The sequence below is a fragment of the Brienomyrus brachyistius genome, chromosome 12 (assembly GCF_023856365.1).
Source record: "Brienomyrus brachyistius isolate T26 chromosome 12, BBRACH_0.4, whole genome shotgun sequence".
NCBI lineage: Eukaryota > Metazoa > Chordata > Actinopteri > Osteoglossiformes > Mormyridae > Brienomyrus > Brienomyrus brachyistius.
Genome location: NC_064544.1, coordinates 1,873,321 through 1,896,171, shown reverse-complemented (window position 1 = coordinate 1,896,171; position 22,851 = coordinate 1,873,321). Strand labels below are relative to the sequence as shown.

General features: G+C 44.7%; 3 protein-coding genes across 3 annotated transcripts; all 3 read right to left on the bottom strand.

Moving 5' to 3' along the window:
* Positions 1–4: 4 nt before the first annotated feature.
* On the bottom strand, positions 5–3,258 carry tubb4b (tubulin, beta 4B class IVb). Its single transcript, XM_048970629.1, has 4 exons — positions 3,101–3,258; positions 2,099–2,207; positions 1,447–1,557; positions 5–1,227 (listed from the first exon to the last, which is right to left on the bottom strand). Exons 1-4 carry the CDS (start codon positions 3,155–3,157, stop codon positions 167–169), a joined length of 1,338 nt encoding a protein of 445 aa, XP_048826586.1. The 5' UTR covers positions 3,158–3,258; the 3' UTR covers positions 5–166.
* Positions 3,259–4,511: 1,253 nt separating this feature from the next.
* Positions 4,512–12,731, bottom strand: aup1 (AUP1 lipid droplet regulating VLDL assembly factor). The gene is made up of 12 exons (XM_048970634.1): positions 12,510–12,731; positions 11,893–12,030; positions 9,688–9,838; positions 9,402–9,589; positions 8,247–8,319; positions 7,443–7,516; positions 6,581–6,647; positions 6,282–6,387; positions 6,050–6,193; positions 5,655–5,797; positions 5,173–5,261; positions 4,512–4,938 (listed from the first exon to the last, which is right to left on the bottom strand). The coding sequence occupies exons 1-12, from the start codon at positions 12,548–12,550 to the stop codon at positions 4,893–4,895; spliced, it is 1,260 nt and encodes a 419-aa protein (XP_048826591.1). The 5' UTR covers positions 12,551–12,731; the 3' UTR covers positions 4,512–4,892.
* Positions 12,732–13,702: 971 nt separating this feature from the next.
* Positions 13,703–16,609, bottom strand: mrps26 (mitochondrial ribosomal protein S26). Its single transcript, XM_048971664.1, has 4 exons — positions 16,278–16,609; positions 15,790–15,936; positions 14,717–14,840; positions 13,703–14,124 (listed from the first exon to the last, which is right to left on the bottom strand). Exons 1-4 carry the CDS (start codon positions 16,535–16,537, stop codon positions 13,993–13,995), a joined length of 663 nt encoding a protein of 220 aa, XP_048827621.1. The 5' UTR covers positions 16,538–16,609; the 3' UTR covers positions 13,703–13,992.
* Positions 16,610–22,851: the final 6,242 nt, after the last annotated feature.

Genomic DNA, 22,851 nt, shown 5'->3' with positions numbered 1-22,851 from the left:
TACGTTACACAATGCATAGGTTTTTATTTAGTGTTACCACTACTACAACATGACAGTTGAAGGTTGACAATGAGTCTCCACTATTGGGGTTCTATAATCTTAACAGTGAAAAAGAACGAAAGATGCTTCACAGAAGAATGGTTTAGTAGGGAGAGTAGGGGACCAATTAAGCCAGTTCTTCCTCAGGCTCTTCCTCAAATTCACCCTCTTCCTCCGCAGTGGCGTCCTGGTACTGCTGATACTCAGACACCAGGTCATTCATGTTGCTCTCGGCCTCTGTGAACTCCATCTCATCCATGCCCTCGCCGGTGTACCAGTGCAAGAAGGCCTTGCGGCGGAACATGGCGGTGAACTGCTCGGAGATGCGCTTGAAGAGCTCCTGGATGGCCGTGCTGTTGCCGATGAAGGTGGCGGCCATCTTGAGGCCGCGGGGCGGGATGTCGCAGACGGCCGTCTTGACGTTGTTGGGGATCCATTCCACGAAGTAGCTGCTGTTCTTGTTCTGCACGTTCAGCATCTGCTCGTCCACCTCCTTCATGGACATGCGGCCTCGGAAGACAGCAGCCACGGTCAGGTAGCGGCCATGTCGAGGGTCGCAGGCTGCCATCATGTTCTTGGCATCGAACATCTGCTGGGTGAGTTCGGGCACAGTGAGGGCACGGTACTGCTGGCTACCCCTGCTGGTGAGGGGAGCGAAGCCGGGCATGAAGAAATGAAGACGAGGGAAGGGCACCATGTTGACAGCCAGCTTGCGGAGGTCAGCATTGAGCTGGCCGGGGAAACGCAGGCAGGTGGTGACGCCGCTCATGGTGGCCGACACCAGGTGATTGAGGTCACCATAGGTGGGCGTGGTCAGCTTCAGCGTGCGGAAGCAGATGTCATACAGAGCCTCGTTGTCGATGCAGTAGGTCTCGTCTGTGTTCTCCACTAGCTGGTGCACGGAGAGCGTGGCGTTGTAGGGCTCCACCACGGTGTCGGACACCTTAGGAGAGGGAACCACGCTGAAGGTGTTCATGATGCGGTCGGGGTACTCCTCGCGGATCTTGCTGATGAGCAGGGTGCCCATGCCTGAGCCAGTGCCCCCACCCAGGGAGTGTGTCAGCTGGAAGCCCTGTAGGCAGTCACAGCTCTCTGCCTCCTTCCTCACCACATCCAGCACAGAGTCCACCAACTCTGCACCCTCTGTGTAGTGCCCCTTCGCCCAGTTGTTACCAGCTCCACTCTGCCCTAATGAAGCATTAGAGAATCAAAAATTAATTTCAGACTGTTAAAGCTGTCAAGCATTAAGGGCTACTGCGCTGCTCAGACAACTGAACACACCAATATGCTTAAACGAAAGTAGACAACAAAATACATAACCTTTGTACTCAATTTATCGATAAGCAATAAAATTCACAAACTTCCCTTAAGACTTTAGAAGTACTACTAACCACAGGAGATACATACCAAAGACAAAGTTGTCTGGCCTGAAGATCTGCCCAAAAGGTCCAGACCTCACAGAATCCATGGTCCCAGGTTCTAGGTCCACCAGAACAGCACGCGGCACATACTTTCCTCCTAAAACACAAATCAAGTTGTTCTTAGCGTCATTTGGAGACACTGGTACATCCTCTCATACAAACTGCCCATTCAGCAGACCCACCTCCCCCAGATGCATAGTAGCTGTTGGCAGGCACAGCAGACATTCAAGGTACCTATACCATTTGCACATTAGCCACTGAGCACTAATGAAATTGCACATTATTGATCCCCATGGGGAAATTCTCTCACCTACTTCATCTTGCTCCACAGGCAAGAGCAAGCTTGATGGTGAAGGGCAGCCACCCATAGAGGGGCAGCAAGGAGATGGGCCCAGACAGATACGTAGCTCTCTGCATTACCATAGTGGTAAAAATATCTGCAGATGTCCCATTAAAAAAATAAAAAAAAATGTATTTTCCTGTACATATCCATCTATTTTTACATGATGGAACCTTCATTGCATTACCTTTGTGCCACAAAACCCAGATCAATACACTTCTAATATATATTGACAGGAAAAAAAAAACTCATTTCAGCTTTTATACTAGGAATACATCAGATGCAAGCATGTCAGTACCTGTGGCTTCGTTATAATACACATTGATCCTGTCCAGCTGGAGGTCACTGTCGCCATGGTAACTTCCCGTGGGGTCAATACCGTGCTCATCACTGATAACCTCCCAAAACTGGAAAATCAAAACAAAAAGCACGTTACATTAGGACGATATTCTGGATGCAACCACTACCCCCCCCCCAATCACTACCACGATTAGTCTACATGGGGACATGGCGGCAATATGGCTACGGGGGAGTCGGATCAGGCTGCATTACCCGGCTTGTAAATGCGCCATTAATAAATCCGCGAGTTCACCGCCGGGCATTCCTACTGCGCATTACTGGGATTCGGCAGCTCATGAAAACGTGCCTTCAAATCCGTAACTTCCACATATTTCTCGGTACCGCGTTATCTTACTGGCAGTCATACAACCCCGCCTTGTACAAGCAACAATTTCAAGAACATTCTTCAAATAGCTTGAAGGGCTGAATCGGATCGAAAGCCGCATAGAAGTGTTATTTAACCCACTTCTGCATTCGTCGTGTTCAAGACACAAAAAGAGAAAGCGATGGAAAAGTGTAGGAGAAAGCGCGGCGTAGGGTGTTGGCCGGTCTGGAAGCGGTTCGCTCCAGCTGCCCTAAACCAGAACCGGCCATGTTACTTCCTGCAGCATGCGGCCAACACCCATAACGCGGGCTACTGCAGGGCTGCCTAAAGTCCGATCGTGCCACAGACCCAACTTTTCAAACCCAGTTTTAATGATCCATTAAACTGGAGCTAAAAATAATAAAATCATTTAGAGCCCAAATAAATAATTAAAAGCAACTCGGGGGGGATATAAGGGCGGCATATCTGAGGTTGTACTTACCCCCCGCCATATTTTAATACACACACAAAAGAAAAACGTCGAAAATTAAATCGTTTCGGAGTTTTAAAATGTTTTACACAGCGTAACTCGAGGAACCTGAAAATACCGCCAAGTTTAATAAATGGCAGGCTAAAAATACACGGAACCACACAAACCTTGGCGCCAATTTGGTTTCCACACTGGCCGGCCTGCAAATGAACGATCTCCCTCATTTTCTTATTTTTAGTTTTTGCAACTATCAAATTACGAGAAAACTGCGAGCGACTCTACTTCTGCTGCCTGGTCTCAGTAGGTGGATATTATATTTCTTCAAAATCGCCCGCATTTATTGGTCCGCCGGCTGGCGGCGCCCACCCACCCTACGTTACGATTGGTGCATTTCTAACAAATGCTGCTGAGTCACGTCGCGGTGCTCTGATTGGTCCGTCAGACAAGATGGAGAGACGACATTGGCCGAATAAACGCAGGATTAATTTCCTCCATTTTAATCTGCTAAATGGATTCGGAATCTTCCTGAACGTTCGGAAACGTAATGCGGTGAAATTTTAACCGAATAAAAGACATCGAATGACTTAATATCCAGCGACTGTGCTATTATGTCTTCTGATAGATATTGTAGACCAGGTAAATAGATTAAAATTACGCTAAAACTAGTGGGCAGGGTTTGATGTCCGACACGGGATTGTAGATATTTCAGTAGATGTCGTACTTAACGCCCCATCCTTTTTTGAACTACGCATTTATGAAATTAGGAATTTGTCTCATAAGCACGACATACTCAGTAGCCATATAACATTCATTTAACACGCCGAAATTTCCACTTCTCTAATCAAACAGTACTATCTACATGGCACTTGCAGTTTTTTTGCTGCCAGTAACGGGAAAATTAAAGCAAGACTCATATTAAAACCACAACGAAGCTCTTCACTATGCGATTTCACCCAGAACTAGTACTTAAAAAGGGACATAAAAGATGTCAAAAATCAGAATAACGTTTTATTCATCGCACTGACGGCAATTGTCTTTGCTATATGTAAAGCCTTACAACCCCCCATCCTGAACCTAGGATGCACCAACCCAGCTCCCGGGCTACCATGGGGAAGAAAATACAACTGAATGTCGAATCACCTTCTGGGACGTGGGAGAAACAGGAACGTTACCCAATAGCAAGCCTGAATTTGCATACGGCAGAGTAAGATTTTCATACAGTGAAAGTGATGCACAATAGACAATTACATCATACTGTGCGCAACTGGAGCACAGGTCATACATGCTTGAAATTCTCATGCTAATCAAGGGGTGGGTAGATTTATGTATAGGACAATAAACAGCTTTAATACAAGGAAGTGTGAATTCCTGCAAATGACTTGTATTTAAACAGCCAATCATGTCAATTTAAAATTGAAATTTTGACACAGGAAAACTTGCTGTATACACATTCAAAATAAACAGAAATGATGAATTCTGATTTCCAATGTTCTATTTGTTCAAAGTGGTATGTTTCGGGTCTTAAAATGAGGACGAACAAAAGTGATGTTTCTGGATTTATACTCAGGAATGATGCCATTAAAAGCAGACTCAATTTATTCAAATGTATCTGGACAATGAATTGTTATGAGCGCAGACCAATCGGACACCTGCTTCTAAGTTATTACATCACCTTTGGACTCAAAAAATGCATCACTGACAACAGGTATTAATATAAACTGTTACCAAAATAATCTTATCTGTGGAGAGAATCAAGGTACATGCATGATTGCCATGCAAAATAATTAAAACAGAAATCCACATAGGCTTCGAGAAGTGCATCTTTCTCGCCGCCCCAACAAGTGGCATCATAGTGAACAATCCTTAAGGAGGCCTCACGGTTGGCCTCTTTATTCCATAAATCCGCAGACATTAATGACAGTCTCTCTTTGCTCCTGGTCTTGCACGGGTCTTCCTTTGTCACTGGACGTTCTCCTCATTAAGCCCATGTTTTTCTATATAACGTCTGAAAAGGAAGATGGACAGCATGTCAGTGTACTACTGTGTGAACCCGAAGGAAAGAGCATGACTGCCTGGATATGATATGATTTAGAACCAAGTTAACTTGGTAACCTTGCAGTGTACCACTACTGCCAAGAGTGGTGGTGGCAGGGTAGCATACAAACAGCATCACATGCTATGCAGCTGCCCAGCTACAATTTCCATGTTGCTATCTCTTCCTGTGCTCCGTGTTCCTTACCGTCTAGCGTACTCATACAAGGCCTCTTTTCTCTCCTGGAGAGACATGTGTCTGTCGATCTGACAGTTCCCAAAGGTATTAGCAGCAGACTGGCAGGAAGCAGAAACATTTGTTTAAACACAAATTATCCAAAACATCATTTTGCTACATTTAGTTTCTGGATTTGACTTCTCCTTTAACAGCTGTGTTTTCATATCCAAAGGGAATCCAAAAAGCACATGATTTAGGGTTAGAGTTTGCTATCCTCTGGCTGTGAAACACTTGTGTTTTTATACATTTTCCCCACAACAAAACTCATTCTAGTGGCACAAGCTACATTTTAGTATAACTGACAACTAACCAGTTTCCATCACAATCTGCTACAAAGACAAACCCCACTGGACGACCGATCCTTCAGAGACTGAAATCACCTGGTGTGATGTAATCACAAGCTTATGCCAACCTTTCAGTCGACAGCGGGGGTGGGATGATGAAGCACTTACCCAAGGAGGATTTGCATGCCTGGACATGGCGGGGGCCGAGCTCTCGCCTGGGGTGGACTCGGCTCCCGCCAAGGCCTCCATCTCCGGTTCTCTGCTGCCTTCCAGTAGATTTGTGATAGTAGTATTCACGCAGTTGGTCTGCACTAAACGCACAGAACAGGTGAATCTCACCATGTGACCTCATTTCCTGCGCCCACCGCTATAGATATTTTAGATTAAGCAGAATAGCACTCCAGCGGCTTGCGTGATTTACAGCACAGCCATTTCGCTCCATTTAGTGCCGACGGGACGAACAAGATCGTGCTCAAAACAAAAAACTGAGAGTGAGGTGGCAGAGAAGCCGTGTTTAGGCAACGAGCCGTGTTTAGGCTGGTCGAGCCAGAGCTGACGCTTACTGAGATCTCTCATGATGATGTTGACCGGGAAGTCGGGGAGGACTTCCTTCACCTGCTGGGCCATCTTTGCCATCTGTGCGTCCTCGACCCCAGGCCGGGGGGCTAAGTAAGCTGCCGAATGGGCCTGTGCCCTCGTGACCGTATCTGGGTGACATGGATGAAGTATCACACATGGGTCGCCGGTTTTCTAGAGACTAAGAACATACAGGAAGCAGGCATGTTTCTGCCTTACTGGAGCTTCTTGTCCAAGGGACAATGTGCCTTCTCCTTTTGATGTGCTCCGCTTTGTCTCCCTTGGTGATCTGCGTGGGTACCAGACCAAGCTCACCCGCGATGACCTGCAAATTTTAAGTATGGGAGGGTGAAGAAAAAAAACCCAAAACTCGTCATTTTGGCACATTTAAAAGCATACTGGCTGGTACTTTCACAGAAGCAGTATAAGATAAGTGGACACGCGTCCTTTCAGATCTTACGAGATTTCGTCTTAAAAACGAAACCGAAAGCAATGTGACGGCTACCACTAGGCCACACCTCCTGAACTCTGTTGGCGAAATCCTGTGACGAATCGCCATCTCGTCGGGACATCGGGGCAAGCCATCTGTGGGAAAATGCGGAGCAGAGAGACAACCTTCACCTGAGGAGCAGCAACTCCACCTTCCTCCACCCTAACCCTATATAACAACCACCTGCACGCACGCAGAAAACCTCAGAGAACATCACTTGCTCATGAATGACCCTTTATCGTACATTATTACACACATGCTAAAAGACTCTCGGTCTCCAGACATAAGCACCAATGTGCATTGTGCTGTAACACTTGCCGGTAAAATCAGTAACTGGAGACGCTCAGCCTACAGCTTTGGCTCCGGCACCTTAATGCATGACAAACACAGTCAATCCCGATTCTGGCTGATATTGGGAGAGTAAATGCTGAGAATAACTAGCTCATGCAAGCGTCACGCGACAGATACGAACTACCCAGCAACAAAAGCAAGTTGGGGCGGGGGGGGGGGGGGGGTGGGTAACATGTGATGGAAGAGCCGGGCAGATCAGGGCATTTACAAGAGGTGGCTTTTAGCGTGAATCGTTTGGAGCAGAGCTCTTTAAAATGGCTTTGCAGTTCAATGTCAGCTTCGGAGATATCGTACCACTGAGGAAAGTTAATTGTGAGGAATGATTAAAAATAAATAAAAATCTATTGGTCTGGTGTAAAAAGATCAGGCAAGTGCAACTATAACAGCGACGGACTGTGAACAACAAGTACGAAGACGAGTGGAGACCAACTGATCGACAGCAAACGTAACAACCATCGAAAGCGAGAATAAAACAAAAGCAGACATAGCAGATGAACACTATACCTTCAAAAAGGAACAAAGAGAATAACAGTTAGTACCTTACTTGGTATACTGTAAATGGGACGAATAGAGTCCACAATAGCTCTGTCACCCAAGACGACTCGGCTGTACTCTGAGTAAGATGGGGGCGAGAAGCATTAGAAAATCGCCTGCTTGACAAAATCATTAATTAGAAATTCACTTCTGCATATTAATAACTTCAGTTCTCGGAGCAACCTGAAACATATCGCACACAGAAGAGCTACTAAAAATTCCTGATACGGGTGCTGTCGCCAGAAAGCTAACCGCACATTAACACAGCAGCGCCCCCAACTGTGTACCAAATGCATTACTTCAGCGTAAATAAGTCCAGGAGTGACCTCATTTGCTTCCTTATAAAAACAAGATTTGGGTCAAATCTGGTCAAATCGACTGAACTGTTACATTAATGACAGACATAGAGTTTTAGATACAGAACATTAAGAGAATATTGTGAGACAATCATAGGTCATCGTAACAAAGCATTCATAAGTTACTGTAACAATTAACAAACAACAATTACAGTAACGTTAAACCGCTGCTCATCAGACACATATAGCAGCTGCCCTTGCATTTCCCTGAAAGCTTTCATCTGAACCATTTTAGGGCCACGTGATTCATCATGACAGAGGAAGCCACTACTTCGGTTACACTATAATTTCCAGGCAGGCGGGGCCTGGGATTTCACAGAATGGCGTCATTAATGCTTTAGCGATGACCATACGGTGAGCCGGGAGCCTGCGACGGCAAGAATTTTCCAGAAGAAACACACTGTCCAACGCGATCTCAACTGCCAGGTTTACTGTAAAGGAGACTCGATTTACCACGGCTAGCAGGGGTCGCCTCGCGATCAAGGCCACGGGCTGGACGGTGTCCGTCACAGTAAAGGGCCAGGAGCTGGAGAGGGGGAGGAGGAGGAAGAGGAGGTGGAGAGCACAGGCGTTAAGATCCCATCCCCCCCGGCGAGTCATTACACAGCTTAGCAGTGACTGGCGCCCTTGTGGAGACAGACTCACCTTTAATCAGCCAAGCTCATTACACTCCCAGCCAAAAATACAACCGCAGGGTCAGCAACTAGCTGCACGAATGGAGCCAACACCATGGCCCCAGTGTTCCCAGTACCGTAATGGTTTTAAACCATTTCTCAAGTTTCCATTAAACCAGAAGCACAGTCAATAAGCTATAGTACCAGCATGCTCCTCATTCTATAGTTTTCTTAAAGATCCTGCTGACGACCAATTTCCCTACATTAACTTTAGCGTTACGCAAACATACTTGTACGTTTTCAGAGCACGCAAAGATTCCGTTGCAACTAGCAGCTCTGCACAGGTTAGTACAGGTTAGGCCTCATTACGCAACAACCTCTTATGCTACGGATTGCCCAGCTTTTAGCACAAAGAGACACTTTAGCGCTGAATGAAACAGGGAGAAACAGAAAAATGCTAAGGCACAGACAAAACAACTAAATGTTTCCTGTGAAAACAGTTTAATTTTATATTTCCATTTTGTCTTTAGCTGGTACTTTTTTCTAGCATGATGTACAATTGAGACGGAGGGTCGGACAGTCCCTAGGGCAAATGGGGTTTAAGGACCTCCCTCAGGGGCCCAATGGTGGAATCTTTCTGCATGTGTGTTTGGAAATCTTAAATGTAAATGCATGCATCTTATTGGCAGACTCGATATTATCGATATAGGTCTGCCTGGATGATTACTATGTAAATACTGCCAGGATTTGTGTTGCATTAAAAGTTGAACTGAGCAGGAACCCTTGATCAACATACATCTGAAGACAACCCAACCCCACACACAACAGACTTCATAGCCTTTGCTATCCGGGCCACTGGCTGATTCCTACTGGCTACAATTTTAACTCTTCAGAATTGGACACCGTGAAGGGAGATCAAGCATTTCGAAAACAAAGCGCTCCAATGACCTCAAAGCCGTCAGCTAGCATTAGTCTAGCAGGCCAGACACCTTACCTGAATTTGAGCAGGCCATGCCGGCCATTAGTGATATCCTCCTCCGGGAAGAGCAGTAGGGGCAGAGTGCCCTGGGCCATACAGTACTGCTGGAGAGCCTCGGCCAGGCCGGAGCGGCCCGACACCATTCCCAGCTCCAGGAAACCTCGCGCCCAGCACATAAACCCTGAAGAACCTCCCAACATCGGCTGCGGAGCAACACACACCGCAAGTCTGTGACATACAGAAACAACTAGCAGCCGTGCAAGACGCCGATAAAACATCCCAAGTGCTGCAGGATACTTACTGTGTTACACGGTGCTATGATGTTAATGACATTGTGATCGAACGGCGTCACGTGGTTACAGACGAATAGCCTGGCGGCCCTCTCTCTCAGCCGTGGGCTGTTTTGCCTAACGTAGATCCCCAGCACCGAACACATAACCCTTACAACAAACCTAGGACAAAGAAATGGGGGGGGGGGTACATTTTAAACCAGGCTGTTTCCAGTAATAGTTTCTGGCGTACCTGAGGAAGTCTGCTGATTACTGATTATTAACAAGCCAGCAGACATGCATCAGTGGAACATGCCAACAAATATGGCTGTACGATATCACACTGCGATACAACTGCGATTATATAGCGCTGGCTGTTCGGTACTAAATGGGTGTTTTCTTATAAACACAATCTGGTAAGCGGATTAGTAGTGCACCAAAAATATTAATCTGAGGTGCATTGCGGTGCCTAAAATAATCTGTATAAATTTGGATTATCCTCATGATTAGTAAATTTCAGTTTGCAGAGCAGGCCACACGCTACTGCTCTATCATGGGAGCGACAAGCACTGAAGTGGCGGTGAAGAAAGAGACAGCGCTGCAGCCACATCTTTTAAAAGAGGAGCTGGTGCTGTGGCAGTGCTTTCTGCAGTACAAAATCCGACATGTTCACCAAGCATAAGGAAACGCCGAGTTTAAACAGATTATTAACTTTGGGGCATCACAGTACGCCCGTCATTAATATTTTAGGCATGCTACTGATCTGCTTTACAAATCGCGGGTGTGTAAGTGTCTGTATAGCACCAAAACACTGGGGTCCAGACAAATGAATACGCCTGTGATCTAATGCCCTGGTCATTATCGCAAATACGCCATACAATCGCCATGTGATATGGTGCAGCCCTACCAACAAATCAAATGAGTCACGCCATGCGGACGGATAAGGCAAACGTCTGCTCCCCTCTTGTGTTATAAACCTGTTCCTGCCATTCATGCTACATGGTTTGATTCTTCTGACTGTTTTCTTTGGCCTAAATCGGCGCCTCGCCCCTAAACAAACATTTCACTCCGGGTGCGGCTCATTTCACCAAAATTACTCATTTTCTGAGCACAGTGAATGTATGCAAAATATAAAACAATAATAAAGGGAGTAATAAAGGAAGGGGACAGGTGGATGACCCAAACTGAGGGGCAGTCACATTCACTACTGGCTACACAACAAGGGGACCTTTGCTAGATGGCATTTAATGCAATGATCTGAATACTCAATAAGTAATCTTCAATAAAAGTGGTTAATGTGGAATTATAGGCAACAATGGATGTGCATTACATAACTATTAACATAACAGTTTTATATGGTGAATGGATTAGTCATTATTGACATACCATGGCACACAGTGCACAACAAAGAAATGTGTCCTCTGCATTTAACCAAAATGCGACTTAGCAGTGGCAGTTGTGCAGGGGGGGCAGTACCATGCTAAGGGTACCTCGTGGTACATTGCTGGTCAGGGAGTCAAACCAGCAATCCTTCAATTACAAGTGGGCTTCCATAATCATTAGGCCACCACTGCATTGCAACCTCTATCACACGTGAGACTCAAGTTCTCACTGTTTGAAAACAGTGCTTGTCTGACCCTACTGTCAAAGTGTTTTATGTTTAAGAAATCCAATTCATGCTTACGCAAGCTCACTTCAAAAGCATTTGCTGACTCGCCAGCGTAGTTGTTTTTTGGAGTGTTTAAAAGAAATGGGGGGAAAACGATTTTCTCCAAAATATCAATACATTTAACTATATATAAACTGGTAGTGAACTGAAAATTGACATCTTGCTATCGGTTCATTGACAGCAGTGTCCTATCAATTATCTGCAGTGGTATAACCAATGCATCTGGGACGTTTACTATAGACAATCCCAGTTCAGATCCAGTGCTGGTGTGTAAATAGAATATAACATATTTACTGTCAATGCTCATGCACAACAAAACTGCGTACTTTCTCCACCAATGCTATATATTATACAAAATAAAAATAATACAGATGTACAGTACACAGGTGAATAATGCCAAGTGCAGCACTGCATCCATATTCTGTTTGGGAGAATTAAAGGAAACAATGGAAATTTAAAGGAAATTAACAGCAGTCATATGGTTAAATAACGGTTATACGCGGGTAGGAGATGGAAGAGAGGGGAGAAGTCGGCAATCTAGTCGACAGAGGCTGGGAGCAGGTCTTACCTTCGTATAAAGCTATGGGGAAGGGCGCAGCTGACTAAAAACACATGTACGCCGACGAAGATGCGGAGCAGCGTCAGGCACACGCCGAAGGGGAAATACAGCATGAGCAGCAGCCGCAGCAGGCCATCGTCCGGCCACCTGTAAATCACACCCCCACAGGTGACAAACGGCTCATTGCTGGGGGGGGGGGTGGGGGGCAGAGCCTCGAACACGCCGCTTACAGATGACAGAACAGCGGAAGCGCCACATGAGCCAAGACCATCTAGGCCATGTATTTAATAAAAAGATATTGTGAGATCAGCTTGCGACGCGAGGAACATGTAGACACCCCCCCCCCCCCGCCAGCTAGCGGTTATACACACAGCCAGCACGCGCAAAGTTAAATAAGAGAGTTCACCAGCTACAGCGCAGGCTTTAACGAGGCGTTTCGCTACGATTACCAGAGGTTAACTTTAAACGAGCTCCTCATGAAGGAGACACCGCCCGACAACGAGCCGCCGTGGGCTCTGCTGGGGTCCCTCGGCGCACCGCCTGACCGCAGAGCCGTTTACCCGGCGGAGTAAACAGGGTGAAACTCGCTAGCTGGCTAATTTTAGCCGCGGACGGCTCCGGCTCACCGTTGGAAGTCGAGCAGCTGTTCCAGCCCCGGCGCCTCCATTATTTAACTATGTCTCTGTTCGCGAATCTCAGTGGCGACGGGCTAAATCCCCGCATGCTATTGTTAAGTTTGGCAAGCCAGTGGACTAGCTACTGGTTGCAACTTGAGGCACAGTCGCGGCGCCCGCAGCCATGTTGTAAAGTCGCAGCGGCCCGTCATTGGTGAGCATAAGGCGCTTTTTCTTCGCGGGACTCAACGGCGTGCGCGGGAAACACTGACGCCTATCGGTGTGGAGAAGGTACTGCAGGGCGAAGACCTACGCGTGGGCGAGGGCTTGCATGTTATTTCGCAGACGCGCTGCACAAAAGTCAGTAAGTCCGTCCCTGGCGTAACTGGGATTAAGGGTCTTGTTCAAGGGTGAAATCACTCTGCCGAGTCTTGGAGCTGAACCGGCGTCATCCACACACAGGCACAGCATCCTAACCCGCTGAGCCACACACAGCAGTAATAAAATAACAGAATTGGGTAGTTCAGGTCCAGAGAGTGAAAGTCCAAACCAGGATTTAGAGCGCTAGTCATTTGGACTTTTACTCTCTGGACTCGAATTACCCAATTCTGCAAAATAATTATTATTGCCACTGATATTATTTTGACGAGTGTAAAATACCCCCGATGAAGAACTTAAATTAATCGAGTAACATAATATCCAAGAAATCCACCTAATATGATTGTCACCCTATTAAAACATTCTAATCCAATACGTCGGTGTTCTATACAACCAGCCGTGCGTTACATGTAAATGCGCATATATATTAACGTTTAATAGAGTGCTAACACGAGCTTATTATTTCTGTGCCATTAGCCATTTCACCAAAACGTTTCTAAATTCCAAACATGGTATGAATAGGTAGCTTTGTAATGGGTTCCCATTCAAAGGTGCACATCTTAACAAATTACTTTATCTGCATTGTTCCATTAAAATATTCAGCTATATAAAAAAAAAGCTAAGAATTCATTCCAGATTAAAGCATCAGTTAAGCACCTAAATACAAGCACAATTTATGTAATTTGTCAACAATCCAATAAGAGAACTTGTGTTTGCTACTAATGTTGATAAATGATTGTCAATTATCCAACAAAACCATAAGCACATATGTATTCTTTTCACATTTCAACTGGATGTTCATTAATCTGCATAAAATTACTATGTCATGCTGTCACAAGAACCAACTTTAATATTTTTAATAGACTTGTACAGATACAAGTAAAACGTCAGAGAACGAGATCACGTCTCAAAGGCTGAGTGCTGTCTGATGGTTAAAAAGCACACGCAGAAAGCAAACATTCATGAAAACTCAGATGTCTCTGAAACCTCTGCCACCGTCAAGGGTCATCCGTGATTAGCACATGTACAAAACAAATGTAACGTGACCGCCAACCAGAGCCACAGTTTAGGGGACTCTTGATAATTCCGTCTCAGACGAGTTCAATTAATCTCTTATTCAAGGGATTACAGTCCGTTTCACAACCCGGCCGTCCTTGTCAATGGCGAAATTGTAGTTCTTTGGGTTGTCAAGCGCTTCCTCGATGCGCTGCTCCAAATTCTCCAGGGTAATAAACGTCTTCACCTCCTCCTATAGAAAAACGACAAATCAGGTTTATAGGTAAACTTTGCTGCTTAACCAAGAGCAATCAATGAGTGGCAAGGCAACTTAGTTTAAGCATACTTAAGGTGAACATGAAAGGGAAGAGATTTATGTTATATATTCATTATAAATGATCTAGTTTTAATAACTAACATTGTCATCCTGAACCGTCATCCCTTACATCAAGGCACTTCAGAGCTTAGACCACGTACATTTACAAAACGGTAATTTTTAAATAAATTACTTATGAATGCACAAATTAAGGTATGAACCTTCACTTTTCAGATCTATGAACCAAACATCCTGGAAGTGGTTCATTTTTATTAAGGAAAAAGTACAAGTAAACACAGGTAAGAATGTGGAATATAGTTTGTTCAACATTTTACAAAGTACAGCTTTTAAACTGAAGTCTTACGATGAAAAGAAAATTGGAAGCATTTTTTAGAAGAAAAAAAAAGATACACTTGAGCAAAGGCAACATTTCTCATCTGTGACATTTTGACTGTCAGGAAACATGGTGATATTTAACATGAGTGTCAATGGAATCATGGACAGATTTACAAATCGCTCTGCATCCCACCTGGAGCTGCAGGATTTCTTGTTCTTTTTCTTTCAAAATCTTTCTCCTTTTCTCCTCTTGACGGCCAATGGCCTCCTCCCTCCTCATTGCCAACTCCTCCACCTCCTTCTGAACTCGGATCTCTCTGCGAGTTTCACACAAACAATGTTTACCGGGCCTTTATCAACATCGACACAAAATGACCGTTTATCAGCCAATCCTTTGCCCAGGAGGAGTCAGAGGCTCGGCCAATGAAAGATGAGGACTCAAGACCTCAAAGTGTGAAAAACTTGCCCTGCGGCAACAGACTGCGGGCACTTTTCCACTGCACCATCATTCTTATCTTTACTGTTTAAATCACTGAAAAGACTTTTCAGGTTTGTGAGAAATTTATGAACTCCCACCCCAAAGTACTGAAGTATTAAAGAAGTACCCCAGCTGGTTTGGCACTTTTGGTACTGGAACTTGACCGGAAGTCAATGGAAAAGCAAAAGAACCAAAAGTATGGTACTTGGTGCAGTGGAAAGGTGCCCCTGTAATAATCATGACAGACTTATTAAATCCCCAAAGCCCTTTTCCCATTAGAGAAAACTCTAGACCCAATACACCAGTGGTCCCCAACTCCAGTTCTGGAAAGCTACTGTCCAGTAGGTTTTCCCATCCCACCTGGCTTCTGATGATCTCATGTAAATACCAGGAGCAGGTATGGCTCTTCAGAAGCCAGGAAGAGTAGAAAACCTACTGGATAGTAGCTCCTCAGGAATGGATGGAGACCCCTGATACACACAGTCAGAAAAAAGAGGTAGGACCCTGGTCCAGTTTTATTCCCGAGGTGCAAAAATGACCCTCAGAATCTACTCTAGTACCTTAAATTAGACTAAAAGGTACATTTATCTACAGCTATGGCAAAACTGTCAAACTATTGAGGGTACAGCCCCAGTGACAAGTAATTGTACCCCCCAAAGGTACACACTGGTACTTTTTTCCTAACAATGTAGGAAACTACTAAGCAACAGCTAAACTGAACAAACCTTCTGCAGTTGCATCACTGTTTTTATATTTTTATGACCAACCACTGAATCGTGTCCTCTTACCGAAGCTGGCGGAGCCGAAGGTTCTCCGCATCGTTCCATGCCATAAGGGCGCGGTGTTCCTCCGCCTCCTGCTTGGCTCGCTCCTCCGCTCGGGAGCCCACCTCCTCCTCGTAGCGTCGGCGCATTATTTGCTCCTTGAACTCCACCCTGCGCCGTCACATTTACGATGACCATGTTATAACGCACACGTGTGCTTTCGAAGTTAAGGAGAAGCATGTTGGCAGCAAAATTTTGGATTTGGGGACGAGAACCAGCAGCGGAGACGCACTAAGAAACGGTTCAAGAGTAATCAAAAGTGTTCAATGAACTGACTAATTGGCTACTTAGACATTGGTCTTTAGGCGATGTGTATAAACATTTCGGTACATCATGGACATACACCCTGTGCGTTATTTTAAACCAAACATGAAACTGCTGTCAACAATAAAGGGAAACCAAATACGCCTATACCAATTCCTATTTTTAATGAAGAAAAAACAGTCACCGACCTAAGAGCTCGCATGATCATCTGATACTGTGTGTATCTCTCCTTGAGGACAACCATCTCCACCGGGTCTATGGGAGGCGGCATCTTGACCCGGTCTTGCTTAGACTTCGCTTTTTGGTCATTCCGCGACTTCCTTCCCCTGACCGTCTCTATCAGCACGCTTCCTCGGGGTGAAAGGAAGCGACAGACTTGGACAGGACATTTAGCAACCTGAAACATAATAGCTGTACTCATTTTTATACGATTGCGATCCCAGGGCATGTTACATGCAAGCGGCCATTTTTGCGGACGCTCGCTCCTCTTGTTCGCCGATTCTCCGCTGTAGGACTTTGCGTTATGATTGAGGAGATGCTTATCGCCCCCTGCTGTAGTGGAGTGCAAATAAAAAAAAACAGCTGCAGATATCTGCTATTTCACCAGTATGTCTATACATCACATGAAAATGTGCTTAACCCTTTAAATCAATGAATCAATCAATATCTATCTATCTATCTATCTATCTATCTACTGTGTCCGGAGGCAATGGCTGTTAAGATCTTTTCCATTTGTTTATTTGTTCATCCCTTCAGTTGTTTACTTATTTTTTAATAAACGGAAAACATTGGCCTTGCAAACCAGGTATGATTACAAATTATTCTGTATTATTTATCTGTTAATTTAACCACAATTATTTGCTTGCTTGATTTTCTTACGTTGTTTCTTGTTTAATTCTGAAGTAAACACCGGAATTAGAATCTCGAAGTCTCTTTACAGATGACATAATGTCCACCCTTACGTATATCATCCCCGCTATGGGTGTACACAATGGTAAACAAGGTTTGTCCACGTTGCAGAGAATTAAGCTGTTCTGAATTCTTACACTAGAGGGCACCATTGGTACAAATTCGATTATGAATAGTACAATGAAACATGCGATGTATGTAAATCTGAATGATATTTCTTTTCAAATCTAATCACAGAGCTATCCTCAACACTTTTAATTCCAGACACAAATCGGAATAAAGTGGTTAGAAGATGGACGGACGGAGTAAAATATACCAATGTTTATTTGTCGTTCTGATTAAATATTTGTGTTTATGTTATATAACTATAAAAGAACACTGGGAGTATAATCTTGTTTCACCTCCCCATTTGCATGAACTGTGTTATGTAGCATTTGTTTTGTGCCTTTTGGCACGACGTCATGCAGAGCTTAAGAAAAGCGGCAGGCCTGCAATTCGCGGCCCGCCCCTCTTGCGGAGGCCTGCCCTCCACGCCGCGTGTCCATCACGGGCCTGACAGCCCCCCTGCTGTTTGACAAATAACAGCGGCGTACCTTTAGCATCAGGCTGTATAGCCCCCAGCTGCACATCCCCTATACATCTCCCTAGCAGAGATTGAATTTGCCCCATTCATTAGTCTAAGTGGATAAGGCTCCCTAATAAGAGTTCCCTTCCCCTCAGTAATTGCTGTTGATTGGCGTAAATTAGACCCTAGTTGCCAGACGGGTGATTCTCGACGACGATAATACAATTACAAACTCAAACTAATAGGATTTTAACTCTGGACTCGCCTAATGTCCGTCTGCAAACTCTGGCTGGGTCCTTGTGCCCTGTCTACTGCTGGACTCTGTTTCATATCCGTGTCCCCCCACGCCACCCCCCGCCACTGGCAACGTCCCCCTCCTCGTGAACGCGCCCTCTTTCGTTGTGCCCCCCCCCCCCCCCCCCCCCCAATTCTTATCCTTCCTATGAAAAAAGTGGGGAAAAAATAACGCAAGAGTAGCACATTAATATGCAACACAGATGGAGGATGAGTAAAGGGTGATTAGTCATGGGGGGGGCATCGTGTGTTTGGCGGCGATGCAGAAAATCCACGTGTGACTTCACAGTTTCTGTTGACTTTCTGTGACGCTTCGGGAATGGAGCGCAATGTCATTCAACTTCGGAAAAGGAGCATTCTGGCCCCTGCAATTCTCACCCTCTGCACGCTTACGGAGGCTTAACGCAACCATATGTCCGCGATCAACATATCCAGCGCATCTTTACCGTTTAATATCAGGTTAACAAACCCTGCATGTGAAATAGACCTGTCACTGAAAGTTCCAGAAGCTATAATGCAAATGGTGAAGAACAGAAGTGATACCCCTCAATGTTTCTTGGCAAAACAAAGTATGTGAAATATGTCCTTGTATCAAAAGAGACGTTTTCTTTTTGGCAGAATAGTTACAAGTTGCATGACATTAAGAAACAGGCACAAAGATGATTGTATGGCTCGAATTCCCAGGCACGCGCTTTAGTTGTGGGATTTATATTAGCCTGCTGGAGAGTGATGACTTCATAATGTTATGTCACTTTGTAACAATTGTGATTGCAGCACTCAATCAGTCACGTAACATCCACAAGCCTATGATTCATTCACTAACCGGCCTTCAATGAATTTTATCACCATCATTCCACAATCATTATAATCGCTGTTACTTATTTTCTCTGCAGAATATTAATGCTGTTTTTAAAATGTCACGTCCACTCTCCTGCAGACTTGATGTTTATCCTTTTTGGTTTTCTTCGAGTCTTACAATATTTATTTTCATTTTAAACTGTATGTATTAAACTGAATCTTTGATTGACTGTTGCAATAAAGGTTGTCGCTACTGACTGGTTTCGTTAAAACATTTTTTTTTGTTTATAATTAAAAATATTTCAATTTGCAGTGAAATATTCTCTATATTTCTGTTTTATATGCAATTAATATTACACGGAGAGCATCTTTGTGCTATTAACTCTTTAATCTGATTTGTTAGCGGTTAATTTGATTAACAGTCGGAGGGTGAGTTAACATCAGCGATGCTCTAGGTGTCCCGTTTGCACCGGCGCTTCCTGGATCACTGCCTCGCACACTTCTGTCCGTCACGCCACCCCCGTGAGTGACACGCGGCCACTGACACCGGGGTATGGAATTAGTGTCACGGTGTGTCGGATTTGATGCCAAGCATTTGCACCTATTGTGATTTATTCACTGTAATCCCCCCCCCCCCCCCACTCTTTTGGTCTATCATCTGTTGCTCTTCATCACTTCGTCTGAAAAATACATCTGACTTCCTTCAATTGCCACGATATAAGAATATGTAGTATATAGCCCAAACAGCTGCATCATATATATGCATATAAACATATGTATATATTATTAATTTATTCTAAACATTTTGTTATGTCTCCCTGTGACAGGTTGCCTACCAGTCCCGACTTGTTCCTTCCATGCACACGTAGCTCCCTGGATAGTCTCTGGACCCCCCTACTCCCCTGGTTAGGACGAATAAGTACAGATAATCGATGGATGGATTTTATTGATTGTATGTTGGTTGTATGACTGACTGTCAGAGGTGAGAATGACAAGCGGATGCTTTTCCTCGTTTTACTTTTAAAACGTTCCTTCAAAGAATACTGAACCTCTGAGAAATGGGTTTCAGCATTAATGAACACATATACAGCTGAGAATATGTTCATAGTAGCGCAAAATTTATCGAAATGATGCCACAAATAACAGGAGAGGTTTCTAGATGTTTTAGTTCATCAGAACTTCGTAGCAGTTGCTGGAAAGCAGTTTCGAACCTTGATGCTGCCACTGTCGTCGGCTGGATGGGGAAGAGCAGCGTTATTTAAGAGGTACATGCGTGTCTCTTATGCTGCCCGTCTGTTGTCGTTCGTAGGTAAGGGGAGTCGTCGCTGTCTAGGCCCGAGGCCTAATGAAACTCCACTCCATTAGCGCTGAATCGGACAGATTGCTCTCCCGGAGAAATGAATTGAGTTTTTTGTATTTCTGAGATCATTCTCCCTCCATTAACGGCTATTTATCCCATCTCTTCATCACGGCTAAATTGCGTTAGGCGGCCATGGTTAGCTAAGGATGCCTCCCTTCTTAAGCGGTAATTGGGTTTGGCGGCTCAGCTGATAGTGTCATTAGGGCCAATAAAGCCTGGGTTTGGCTCATTGAGTGAAACAGATTCTTCAGGAGCAGATGGCAGATGGCGCATAAAGGATCCCGCTACATAAACAGAGAAAACAAAGTTTGCGTAGCCGGTGTGTACGTTATCGTCCGCTTTTCTCTGTTTCACTTTGCGAATTTCTTCTGGGCCATTAGTCCCAGATTTAGCGCACTTTTGACCGAAAAAATCGGTATCTCTTCCGAAATTAATCTAGGCAATGATTAATCGTGATTATTTTTCTTGAAGTGGCTTCATCTGATTTATAAATCTAGATGACTGCAACCTTAACATACAACTTTAAATGCACTTTGTACATAAACCATTCAGTACTGTGATTTTGCCCTTTGAGTACTGTGAAAACTCTCCCCTTATTACTTGCTCTCTGTTTGTTGCACTGTGGTTCTGTAGGAACACTATTTTGTGCCACTATGTACTTGTATACGGATCGTACGACAATAAAGCTCACTTGACTTGACTTGTTTAAAGCTTGGTCATTGACGTTGTTTTCTTTTTTATGGATTCCTGAATCACCCCTCATTGAGACGTGTGGCAGAGCAAAAGATGAGTGATTGTTTTTACTTCTTGGGTTAAGGGTGTGAGGAGGAGAAAAACGTGAGGTTTGGATGGACAGGGGATAGCAGGAAGACGTGCGATGGTGAGATAATGGTTAGCATTAGCGGCCAGCAGAGATTCGGAGTGCAGAGTTACATTGACGACTTCGTAAACGTGACGGAATGCCCCTCACGCTCCAGCTTTATGACTGATGCCGTTACGCACGCAGTAGCAGAAATTATCCCTGCGTAACATTGAGGTACGACATTCAAACCGCACTATCGCACCTGTCCGTCGCTGAGGAAATGTTTTGCAAAATATCCATTTGTCATTGAATATTGAAGTGGTTGGCACCCATATAACAAATCCATACACAAACATAATTAATCTGTGTCCCAGTACCTGCCCATCCATTTTCCCTAACTACTGATCCCATACTGGGTCCCCATGGGTCAGGAACCAATAACAAACAAATTAATTTTTGTATAGCACGTTATCACAACATTACATCGTCTCAAAGCGCTTTACAGCATCCGCACCCAGAGCCCCCAGTGAGTAAGCCAAAGGCAACAGTGGTAAGGAAAAACTTGGCAGGGACCAGACTCAAAAGGGGAGCCCAACCTCCAGGGGTCGGCAAGGAGAACCCTACGGAGGGAGCATAAAGAAGGGAGCACAATGGACACTTCAGGCTTTCCTTTGTCCTTTTGGCTCAGGGCATTGACTCCCCATCGCCAGGATGGACGTCAGAGATTTTTCGCTGGCCTGTTGCCAGAGCTGTACTACTGACTTACTAATGCTGCTTTTCCATTGGCCATTCCTGAGCCTTACCCAGAGAGACCAGTTACAGCTCGCTTCGGTTTTCCACTACAGAAGGGTCGCCTCAGGTTTGGAGAGCGACACTGACGTAAAACCAAAGAGACGCGTATTTACTGTTCACACGGTGTCATGATTTACTGTGTGCTAATTTCCACCAGCACGTCTGTGAGAATCGGTGACTTATGTTAGCATGAAACGCTAACTAACGAATTAACATGCACATGTGCAAATTTACATTATGAATCCATTCCATTCAGCTCAGTTGGAGGTTCTCAAGTATCGAGTTGTCAGGAATGCATCAATACATCACAACGTGCAATACTACTAATAATGAATAATATATAGAATATACCCCTTTATCCTTCAGACAATCCATGCATATTGATGCAAATCATTGGTATTTCGATGGTTTTCTACCAATCCGATGGTGGCGATGCAACAAGCTCAGTTTGGTAACGCTTTTAGTCAGTCAGTACAGGTACGATCTGGAGATACGACTCGCACAATTTACAGTGGAAAACCATCAGCTGGCGGTATGGCTTGGTTTTTGGGGGCAGTGGAAAAGCACCATAATACTGTACATGTAAGAAATGTTATGCAGTGCAATCATTTCTCCACCTGGTGTATGATCTACACCCTTCAGTGTTAGGATGTGTTTCCCCCAGTTTCCTACACTCCGCATTTTGGATGAAGTGGAGTCCGGATATTTCCGTGAGCTTGTGACGGTGGGAGGGGGCGACGTCCATATCCTAAGTGCCTCCTGCCTTCCTGCCCTTACTTTCCGGGACTGACTCTGTGATTAGATAAGTGCTTACTGGAGATTATAAAGCCCAACTGACCTTAGATTAGCTGTAGTTTTGGTAGAATGGGTCCATTTTTTTAAGCCCTAAAAGAGTCAACATCAAAAAACAAGAAAGCTTTTCTAACTTAATGTCTGAACAATCTTGTGGAGTGTGATGAGATTAAATCTCACAGCACACATGGTTACTGTCACAACTGTTGGTAGGATTATTTTTAATTCGTAATGGCTAGTTCATGACGCCATAAATTTCCCGATAGTTCTTCAATGAATCAGCACGTAGAAAACTATCGTTAGCGATGAAGGGGACCTCTATCAGTGACAAATATTTTGATCATGCATGACAAACAGTTGCACTTTTTATTGGAAGCGTCGCTCTGCTATCGATACGATTGATCAGATCTACAGTCCAAAACACACGGAAAAAGCTTTATGGAGAAACGA